Source organism: Antechinus flavipes, chromosome 6 (assembly GCF_016432865.1).
Source record: "Antechinus flavipes isolate AdamAnt ecotype Samford, QLD, Australia chromosome 6, AdamAnt_v2, whole genome shotgun sequence".
In the NCBI taxonomy this organism is placed as follows: domain Eukaryota; kingdom Metazoa; phylum Chordata; class Mammalia; order Dasyuromorphia; family Dasyuridae; genus Antechinus; species Antechinus flavipes.
The window spans coordinates 208109004-208120280 of NC_067403.1; the positions used below are offsets into that span (position 1 = coordinate 208109004).

An 11277-nucleotide genomic window follows, 5' to 3' on the forward strand; every position below is an offset into this window, starting at 1 on the left:
TGCTTCAAGATGTGGCAGAACCCAATGGAAACACTAGTGGTTTGTGCTCTAGCTTCTTTCTCTTTCTGTCTCAAAGAGGAGGCACAGGAAAAAAGAGTCAAATGGACTCTTTAAGTGTGCTGATTGGCAGGTTTTTTACCAGCATGAAGATTACCCCTTGCTTCTTTCCCCACAGGCCTCCACTTCGGGCATTCCTTCTCGATGGGGACTTCTTCGTTGCAGCCTCCCTTGCCACAACTCTGACCAAGATTGCCTTGCGTTACGTGGCCTTGGTTCAAGAGAAAAAGAAGCAAAATGTAAGTCCATCCCCCCCAATGGTCATTGAGCAAAGGTTGGCTCATTTTCAGTCTTCAGATCCATCCTCAGGCAACTCAGTCTAGGAGAGGAAACAAGCAACAGGCAGGAGGCAGAAAGGTGCAGACAGAAGTTTGTGGGCACTCAGAAGAGAAATGGGTCGCTTTTAGGTCAGGGAACCGGAGAAGCCTGCTTGATGGAGGGGACATTTAAGATGAGTCTTAAAGGCCCCATAGAAGTTGTACTATCAAAAATGACACAAGTAAAATGCTGTTTCACCTGAAAGGAAAAAGTGGGATCTCTTTGGGGAATGGCAAATGGTCCAGTTTAATTGGCATATTTAGAGGGAAGTAATTGGAGAAGGGGTAGACATGATGCTTGGGTCAGAGCTTTGAGTGCTAGGCTAAAGATTTGAGCATTATCTTTTAGGCAATTGAGTTACCATTTCGAGTTTTTGGCAATTGAATTGGAAAGAAAAGAGGCAGAGAGTAAAGAAGTTTGATTTTATTTCCTGGTAAGGAATGTTTGTTAAAGATGAGAAATTCTTTGTTGGAAGTAACCATTAAATCAAAATTTTTTCCCTGTAGTCTTTTATCGCTGAAGCTATGCTGCTCATGGCCACTATTCTTCATTTGGGCAAATCCTCTCTTCCCAAGAAGCCAATCACAGATGATGATGTAGACCGCATCTCCCTGTGCCTCAAGGTCTTGTCCGAGTGCTCACCTTTAATGAATGACATTTTTAATAAAGAGTGCAGGCAGTCCCTTTCCCACATGCTATCTGCTAAACTGGAGGAAGAAAAGCTCTCGCAAAAGGTAGGGCACCTCCCACTGTGCGTGCCAGCCTGGGTGCTTCGGCCTGTGTGCTCCGTCCTGGGTGCTTCGACTGGGTGGTGAGTCACACAGAGGGCAGACCTCATTGTCCTGAGAGCTCTCTGTGTTGCTTACTCAATCTAGAAAGAGTCTGAAAAAAGGAACGTGACCGTTCAGCCTGATGACCCGATCTCCTTCATGCAACTCACTGCCAAAAATGAAATCAACTGTAAGGAGGACCAGTTTCAGCTGAGCCTGCTGGCAGCGATGGGGAATACACAGAGGAAGGAAGCAGCCGACCCACTGGCATCAAAACTTAACAAGGTGAAAGGATGAGGATCTTTCTCTTATGGAATATTTTTGAAAGGTTTCTTCTGTAATTACAGTAAAAATATTTAGAAGTCCATAGTTTAAAGAGAACCTAGCTGACTTTTGGTGTCAATTACTTTGTTACACTGCCCTGAGTTGGCAGAAAGATAATTTCATAGGTTTTTAGTGCAAAAAGCAAACAAACCTATGAACTTTTATTTGTTTTTGATTTTCAGGGAGTTCAGTGATTGATTCATATTTTCTTTGACCTGTTTTCTAGTTCATTTGTTTAAGCTAAGGTACTTCTATTCTATTCTGATGTGTTATTCTTTTTTTTTTTTTTACTTTCTCGTTTCTATAAAATATTTATTTTAAAATGGTTTATATAGTTACAGAGCCTAATTTTGATGAAAATATAGACAGAAAACAAGCCAAATAATATTTAAGAAATGCTTGGAGCAATGCTTGGCGTATAGAAGCCTTGTTTCCTTCCTTCCTCTCTTGATTTTACAATATTCCACAACAAATCACATCTTTAATAATGACGCTTCTTTTTTTTTCCCTTCACTTAAGATGACCTTATCTCATTCAGGCTGGAAGGAAATGTTGACTTGCTTCATTTACAAACTGGGCCAAACCATTTCTTTTTAGGCAATCAACCTTGTGTCTTCACTTCATGCCTGAGGACTCACCAACTAAATGCAATCCCATCAATATAACCCACTGCAGCTCAGAATTACCAAGCTTAATAGAAGAGCAAATAGAACTTATAGCATTTTTCTCCCAAATATTTCCCACTGAACATTTTAATATCATATATTTCTCAATAGATATATGTTAGAATATATTGCTTGCCAACTAGGGGATGTGATGTAAGGGAAGGAGGAGAAAATTTGAAACACAAGGCTATGCAAGGGTCAATGTTGAAAAATTATCCATGCAAATGTTTTGAAAATAAAAAGCTTTTAAAAATACTAGCATTATTAGTAAAATGATTAAATTATCAGGAAAAAAGTTACATGTTAGAAACAAGATCCTTTGACAGACTGAACCCTAGTCACAACTGTTCAATGATCATTGATCATCAGTATCAAGGAAGGTATAAAACAAGAACCCATATGATTTCTAATGGTGGTTTCTTTTATCCTGTATAATAATCAAATCAGAGAGGGTTCCCTATAAATGCTTTGTTTCTTCAAATGTTCCTGTTTGAGAGTTACACTGTCTTGATTGCATCAAGTCCTATAATATAGGTATGTAATTTTTTTGATAATCTGATAAGATGTGTTATTCTTTTAACTTGATTCTAATAGGTCTTGTTGTTTCATGGAATCATTGAGTTCTTTTTGCTCCATTCTACTTTTCAGGTAGTTCAGATTGTGATTGAGCTATTTACTCTCCATCCAATTTGTTTCAAGAGCTCCAATTCTGTTTTTTGTCTCTTGATTCATTTTTTCTTGATATGGAACAAAATAATTTTTGAAAAGTTTCTTTTGTGGACTTTGCCTCTGGGCTGCCACTGTTTTGGATGGAGCAGCTGGGACAAGATCCCCTCTGCCTGGATCTGTTCTCTTGTCTCCTGGTGGCATGGTAGCTCTTAGCCTTGGTCCGATCACTGTCTCTATTGCCAATTGAGAGCCCCTGCTTTGGATTTGACAGATCATAGTCAGAGTCAAAGATTGGAGACTATATTGGTCTCAGGCTCTCTAAAAGGCCCTAGTAAATTTACCTAGCAAGCTAGCCTTGTCTTCTGCTGTGCCTCTAAAGGAAATGCTGCATTTGGGTTGCAAGGCTTTCAGCACTACACTTCCTCTTGTCTCCTGTGGCTCTGAATATCCCAGTGTAGTAACCTGCAGAGACTGGCTCTGAGAGAGTCAGCCCTATTTACCAGAGTTTGCACAGTCTTCTTTCCCTGACCCACTCCCTCCCTAAGAATATGCAGACTGCTGGCCATCTGGTACGTTTCTGAACTGTATGGAAGAGCTAATTAGTGTTACTCTTTGGTCTCTTGATCATTAGTCTGGTTCCCTATTAGCTCTTTCTTGGTACGGTTCTGGGAGAAGTGAGTTTTTACTAAGACCTTCCAAGCCCCCTCCCCCACACACACACACAAAATACGATATCTAACAAAATAAGTTAACATCTTTTTTTTAACTTTCATAACCATAATGAGGAAGCTACTGCAACCATTGGTGCTATTACAGAAAAATATCTCACTCTTCAATTCAGTCTGTTCATGCCCACTGTCTCAATATGTCCAGAAAAATCTATATTTGAAATTACAAAGACAGAATATTAGAACTTGACCAAACTTCAAATATCGCCTATTTCAAGCTTCTAATTTTACAAAGAAATTCTGGGGCCTAAAGGGAAAGTTATTTTCCAACAATCATACAAATATGGCAGATTGTAGACTGAAAAGCAAATTTCTTGTTTTCCAGTCTGTCTCCTTTGTACTAACTTATTATTTTTTTTTTTTTTTTGGCCACAGAAAGTGAGAAGTGATCATGAAGAGAAAGAGTATGTTAAAAGTTGTTCCTCTAGTATTGTTTGTTAGATATATGCCATATCTTCCTTCTGAGAAGCTAAAAAGGGATGGAAATCTGGAAATCATATTAGAACTTTAGAACATTCAAGTTATATGCTAATTTGAAATTCTTTTGTAACTGCTGAATAACTCTTAATTCTCCAGGTCTTTTTGGATTAATTTCCCATGTAAGTATTCTAGAAAATTTTATCTGGGACATTGCAACTATCACAGAATAGAATGCTTATGAGATCCAAACAGCATTGTGTCAGATGTCTACAAGGTATAATCATTTGGCATACAGATAAACTTGATGTAAAATTGATATCTTAGAAATCCAGTCATTCAGTAATCTCTCTATTTCTGTTTGGCAGGTTACTCAGCTAACAGGTTTCTCAGATCCAGTCTATGCAGAAGCTTATGTTCATGTCAACCAGTATGATATCGTTCTGGATGTACTTGTTGTAAACCAGACCAGTGATACTTTGCAGAACTGCACATTAGAACTAGCCACATTAGGTGAGGACATATCATCTTCAAGAAAGTTACCATGGTTCTATCTATGAAGCCAAAACTTAGCCACCAATACCCAGTGACTGAGTTGAAGAAATGATGGTTCAAATGATTAGATTTCAGATAGCTATACTTTTCAAACTCCTAGCCTTGGGGACTTTTTTAAAGTATCAAAATGACATTTTCCTGGGTCTGAATTCCTTTGCAAGATATTTATCAGTAGCTTACAGTGTAACAATTTCTAAATATATTCATCATATTTTGCTAATTAAAGTGACATTATTCAAGTGAACAAGCAAATAAAGCTTTAGGATAACATGATCTGAAGCTTTTTTGGGTAACATTTGGGATGATGGATTAAATGCTACACTTAACAATCAGAGCTTTGCAACTCAGGTTTCCTTGGGCCTCTGTTTTCACACTGAGTCTTTTCTGTTTGGGGCATTTGAAGTTGAGCAATTCATTAAACCTGATAGTTCTGATAAGTGTAGATTTTTCCAGATGTCAACGAAGGGAACAGTTGAAATAGAAGATTATTTTTGTTACTTTACTCTTTTAAAACTGTTAATTTGCTCAATACAGAACGAGATGCCTGTTTACCCATAGACTTTGTAACTTAGGCATAATCAAGCAGGGGCTCTCATCTGTAAGGCTCATTACCTTTGCAGGATTGTTTTGTTCCTCCTCTTGATCCATTTTTCCTCTGCCCTTAGTTTTTTGCAGATGTTTGAAGTAGATTGTGTCCCTATTCTCTTTTATACTTTGCTTTAAAAAGCAAAGATGTGGAATACTCCCAAGGGTCATAGGAATCTGGAATGATCATTTAAGGCAGAAGAAAATGGAGGGGGAGAGAGTCAACTATAGGAGTTCTCCCTCTTTCCTTTGATGTAGCTTGAGATTCCTATGACGACTTTTGTAGAAGTTTCTAAGTCTAGGCAAATTTGTCATTGCCTTGTGTGGTCAGATTTCTCCTTTAATTCAGAATGCATACTTCCTTATCATGAAGTCATCTTTATCAGAAGTTTGAGTACATGCATTGAAATGAATTATTCAGCCCCCATCATATCGATCTCTGGTATATTCAGATGAAGAATCGCTATAAAATTATTCTGAAGTTCCCAAGTTATTTTAAAACAAATAAAAATGCACAGACTGCATGAAAGATAAAGGAAAAATTTTAAAGTGGCATAGCTCTAAATGTTTCCCCCTTTCTGGTATTATAATAGCTTAAAAACTTAAACAGTTTATGTTTTGATGTTTAAGACTATCATATACAAACTGATTGTTTTTTTTCTCCTTCAGGGGATCTTAAACTTGTGGAAAAACCTTCTCCTTTGACTCTTGCACCTCATGATTTTGCAAATATTAAGGCTAATGTTAAAGTAGCTTCAACAGAAAATGGAATTATTTTTGGCAATATAGGTAAGATGCCATACATTTACAACAGCAGATTGGGGGTATACATCATGAAAAAAGGAGTCTAAAAAGCTTTTCTCTAATAAGTGGGTGGTGTTATGAGATTAAAGATTCTTTGAAGTTATAGACTTTGTCTTATACTACTTTTATGTTCCTCCCAAAAAGTTTAGCACAGTACATCAGTATTTCAAATATTTAATTCAGGAATTGATAGTCCCATCATTCCCTAGGCACTAGCACTCCAGGGATAAGCCTTTCTGCCCTTAGTTAACTTGGTCCTTAGGTGACAGATCTGCAGTCTATTGCCAGGCGCATAGTCAACTCCTTTCCAGCTTGGGTTGGATATGTTACCACTTGTATTCTCATAATATAGTCTTATAGTCTTTCAGAACTCAGGATTATATCCACAATACCTACAATTAGGCATCAGAGGACAGCAGTGAAAGGATATTTCACAGTATTAGGCATAATGCTAGTTGGTTAATCTACTTCTTGAATTGTAAAAATAAGGTTAATGTTGAATGAAAGAAACCTTCTTAAAAATGAGATTTTAAAGTATGTTTTGCTTTTGTAAATGTTGAAGTCATGTTTTTCACTCATATGAATTAATCTGCCAATCTCACAGTTGTGTGAGAATTTTATGTGTTTTTAAAATTGTATCTGCAGTATATGATGTATCTGGAGCAGCAAGTGACAGAAACTGTGTGGTCCTCAGTGACATTCACATTGACATCATGGACTATATTCAACCTGCTTCTTGTACGGATGCTGAGTTCCGCCAGATGTGGGCAGAATTTGAATGGGAAAACAAAGTTAGTACTTGGGAAAGTGGTGGGCTTCTTGGTCTTATTTTCCTCCCAACTTTTTGGTAAATATAGTAATCAGGAATTTTGTGGTGAAGATACAGAAAGAGAAATTCCAACTTCATCAGCCCATTTGTACTATCTAGAAATTAATTAATCTACCTAGAAACCTGATTGGTCTTATCAAGAAGACATTCATGTGGTTTGTTTTCCTAAAAAACAAACAAACAAAAAAAAAACACTTGCTGTTCTCATAAATGAGATTAATAGCTGCGTAGTTAGTCTAACTACTAATGTCATAGGCTATGTCCCAGATAGGATATGAAAGATGATTAAATCTAGTTACCACAAGGGGCTGGATGAAACAATTGCTTCTAAAGACATTATTTAGTCATTACTTCCATATTTGGCAGTTGTTGTAGATGTTCAGCAAGAAATATAATTGATTTTGTTAAAGTCATTTTCTATCAAAAAGTTTCATTCTAGAATTTAATTGAAAGAAATGTGAAGAATCCAGTTGCTCCTCTGAAAGCAAAGGTGTTTTTTTTTTCCCTTGATATAAAATAAAATCAAAATAATGCTATTGTTTACCTTTTAGCAATTATAATGGGTTTTGCAACACCAAGAGTAATTGTTGTGAGATTTTTTTTTTCTTTTTAAGATTGTAGTATTTTAGACTTGAGACTTTAGAGGTTATTTTAGACTGATTTCCTTTTTTTTTTTTTTTTTTTAATAGAAGAAACTGAAACCCAAAGGTCATGCAGCCAGTTAGTATAGACCTAACAATAGTATAGTTTCCCTAACTCCTGGTGCAATGTTCTCATTGATGAGATCTTTTTTTTTTTTTTTTTTTTTTTTTTTTTTTTTTTTTGCAGGTGACAGTTAACACAAATATAATTGATTTAAATGAATATTTACATCATATTCTAAAGTCAACCAATATGAAGTGCCTCACTCCAGAAAAGGTAATACTCTATCTGAATTTGCTGTGAGACAATCTGAGGTGGCCTTCTGGTGAGAGTCTGCTATAGTAAAGAATTACTTAAATCTAAACTACTGAATGGCCAGGTTTCCCCTTTCCTTCCCTCCCCTCTCCACTTAATCATTTCTTCCCCATTTTTTCTTAATTTTTATCTAATGGAGTACCTGTAAGAATTCATTTTTGCTCTTGTCAGGAAATACTAGTAACTCCTTATTTCTCTCCCATTCTACCCATTTTCAGTAACTGTAATATAATCAGAATGTATCTGCTGATAAATAGTGATTTTCATTGCATATAGATTTCTTTGGCTTCTGGTTGCTGTAGAACTATAGGCATCTAATTCTTAGGACTCCAGGCCCTGCTAATAAAGGCTTTGTATAGATATACCCAACTTTGCATGCTGAGACCATAAGGAAAACATTAAAGTTCTTGATATTTTCTTTCAGGCTCTTTCTGGATACTGTGGTTTTATGGCTGCCAACCTGTATGCCCGTTCCATATTTGGAGAAGATGCACTTGCAAATGTCAGTATTGAAAAGCCAATTCATCTTGGACCAGAAGCCCCAGTAACTGGCCACATACGAATTCGTGCAAAGAGTCAGGTAATGAATGATTGTCCTTTCTTTGTACTGACTTTGTACCTTCTGCTCTTTGAATGTGGGAAAGGAAGTTGTCTCTAAAAAGTCCTTTTTAATTTTTTTCTGCATAACTGTGTGATAGAGTTGGCACATTCTCTTAAAAAGTGAAGTGGTTAATTCATTTACCTTGTACGCCTTTGGGAACCACCTGTTCTGGACATTATATGTGAAGCCTTTCTGCTTTTTACCTAACTTAACTGAAATAGATCCCTTTCCCATTAAGATTGCTAGAGTCCAAGATTCATCACAAAGCAGAGAATCAGAAAATTTCTAAAGGACCTTAAGAGATTATCTAATCCAGCATCCAATCCTGTTGCAGGAATTTTTTCTATCCCTCCCAGGCACATCTTGAACAAGTCTGGTGACAAGGTGCTTGCTAGTTCACATGCTATCCCATTACAGTTTTGGAGAGCTCTTGTTATAAGGAAGCTTCTTTTATTGAGCTGAATTCTCCTCACTTCCCTTAATTTCCACTTAAGGATCATGGGCCTCAGAGCTAAATCCTTTCAACAACATCCTTGACAAAAGATCAATCCAGCCTTTGCATAAAGACCTCTAGTTATGAGAAATTCATTATTTTCTAAGATAGTCCAGTTCTCTTTTGAATATCTCTGATAGTTGGCCTCTCAGCAACTAATAGCCAAAATTCTTATTTGTGTCCTTTGGGAATGAGTAGAATGAAACTAAAATTTATTTAATATTAATCTTTTGGGGCAGCTAGGTGACGCAGTGGATAGAGTACTAGCTCTGATGTCAGGAGGACCCGAGTTCAAATTTGGTCTCAGACACTTAACAAACACTTTCTAGCTGTGTGACCCTGGGCAAATCACTTACCTCCAATTGCCTTAGGAAAAAAAATAAATAAAATTAATCTTTCAAATATTTAGAGATGGCTATTTCCCTCTTCTCCCAAGTCTCCTCTATTCCATGCTGCATTCCCCTTTGTTGCTCTGATCTTTGTATGGCGTGGTTTTCTTTTCCATCAGGATCAAGATGGCTTCTGGAGGCTGATCAGTCTATTTGTGGCCTTCCTAAAGTGTGACTTTCATGCTAGGGCATGATCTAAATTTGGTCTCACTGTGGCAGAGCTGTTCAGTCATTTCTGCTCTTTGTGACTCCAGGGACTATAACATGCCAGGGTTGTCAATGGGTTTTCTTGGCAAAAACGCTGGAGCAGTTTGGCCATCTCCTTCTCCACTGGATTATGGCAAGCAGAGGATCACACAGCTAGTGTGTGGGGTCAAATGTGAACTCAGCTCTTCCTGACTCCAGACCAGAGAACAGTCAGCCATTGGCTCGCTTTTCTGGAGTTTATGCTAATGGTTGGTTGGTGTAATGACATCACTACATTAGAGTTGAGTTGCAGTGTGTATGAGTATGGCTGATCAGACCAATCTCAGCTCACAACGCTTTGCCAGAGGGCGAACACAAAAGTCTGTATGAACATTCAAGGTGGCTTCTCTAATTTTGTGTATTTCCTATTTATTTTTTCTGCTTTGCTCACGGAGCACAGCATCTTCTCTGATGAGGGTACACCATATTGGGCAGTCCTGCGCCAGTATCTCTTTATCATAAAATCAGTTCTAAAGTTCTTAAGAGAGACCTTAAGAGTGTCCTTATATCACATTTTCTGACTACCTTGTGAGTGCTTGCCCTGTGTGAGTACTACATATGATAATTTTTTGGCAAGCATACATTTGGCATTCGAACAGTGTGGTCAATCCAATGGAATTGTGCTCTCTGCAACAGAGTTGGAATGATTGGCAAAGTTCAAGAAAGGACTTCAGAGTCTGGTATCTTATCCTGCCAGATGTACAATCAAAGATTAAGTAAGATTTTTTTTGATTGTTGTATTTTGAAATTGCACTCCACAAAGTGCCTCTTCTCCATATCTTTGCTCACTTTTACATGAATTGCGATTTAGTCCTATTTTCCCAATCTCCCTTTCCCTTTGGAGGTACACAGAATAAATGTGATCTCTTTTTCAGATGACAGCCTTTTAGATATTTGAAGATAGTTATATGTTCTAAGTTTTCTCTCTTCAAAACTAAAACATGTCCAGTTACTTTCATCATTCCTCATCATCTGGGTCTTCCTTTTCTGGATATGCTCCATTTTGTCAGTGACTTTCTAAAACAGGTCCAGAGTCAGACATAATACTCCCAAGTGTGGTCTAACCAGCATAAAATCTGGCTCTCTCTTTTTACATGTACTGTGCAAAAAACTATGCCTTCTGTAAATGCAACATGAGAACTCTGAGAATTGGGATGGAGTTAGGTGGCAGCTATTTCTGGGTATGTTTATGTCTGTTTGTGAATTGGGGCACTATGCAAATGGCTCACTGCTTTTATGTAGTGTCAGAAATACCAACATTCTCTTTCTTCTTTACAGGGAATGGCCCTTAGCCTCGGAGATAAGATCAATCTGTCCCAGAAGAAAACTAGTGTATAAAGTCAGAAAAGGCCTTTTCAGATTTTCAGATTTAGGTATGTGTCTCGTTGGACTCCAGGCAACTTGTATTCCTTCATGCTCTGTGTAATGTAGAATCTGAGTTTGTGCTGAAGCATTTCAGCAGATAATTTATAACTTTTACCCTAAATCAAGACTGAGTTTAAAATTACAATTTATTTTTCTCTTTCGGTCTTAGCCATTCTGTGTACTGTCTTTAAAGCATATAACATCTTTCACATGTACTAAGAATGTTTCACAGTACAATGAATCTGTCTATTCTTAGGACATTTGTCATTTTATAAATAAATGCATAATTTGATTTGCTACTTATCTGTGTATCTTCTTGAATGGGGAATAAGCTTGAGTTTGAGTTCAAGTGTTGAAACTGTTCTTTGATTTTAGAATTGGAAAGAAGTTTTGAGGTTAACCCCAGGTGGGCATCTAGGTCCTGCAGGAAGACCTCCAGCTCCCAGAGCCACTTAACAGCAGGGAAGAGATCTAGCTTCTCAGTGTGCCCTTGCCTACTTGCTGT

The 11277-nt window shown here is 37.4% G+C and overlaps 1 protein-coding gene across 2 annotated transcripts in view; it reads left to right on the plus strand.

Moving 5' to 3' along the window:
* Positions 1-11071, plus strand: part of COPB1 (COPI coat complex subunit beta 1) — a 38060-nt gene extending 26989 nt beyond the window's left edge. For both annotated transcript variants that reach the window (XM_051963960.1, XM_051963961.1), the window contains exons 14-22: positions 176-296; positions 882-1109; positions 1251-1430; positions 4317-4461; positions 5758-5877; positions 6538-6683; positions 7550-7639; positions 8103-8258; positions 10686-11071. In XM_051963960.1, coding sequence (XP_051819920.1) covers positions 176-296; positions 882-1109; positions 1251-1430; positions 4317-4461; positions 5758-5877; positions 6538-6683; positions 7550-7639; positions 8103-8258; positions 10686-10745 — 1246 coding nt within the window. In that variant the 3' untranslated portion in view covers positions 10746-11071. The remainder of the gene's footprint in view (positions 1-175; positions 297-881; positions 1110-1250; positions 1431-4316; positions 4462-5757; positions 5878-6537; positions 6684-7549; positions 7640-8102; positions 8259-10685) is intronic.
* The last annotated feature ends 206 nt before the right edge of the window (positions 11072-11277 follow it).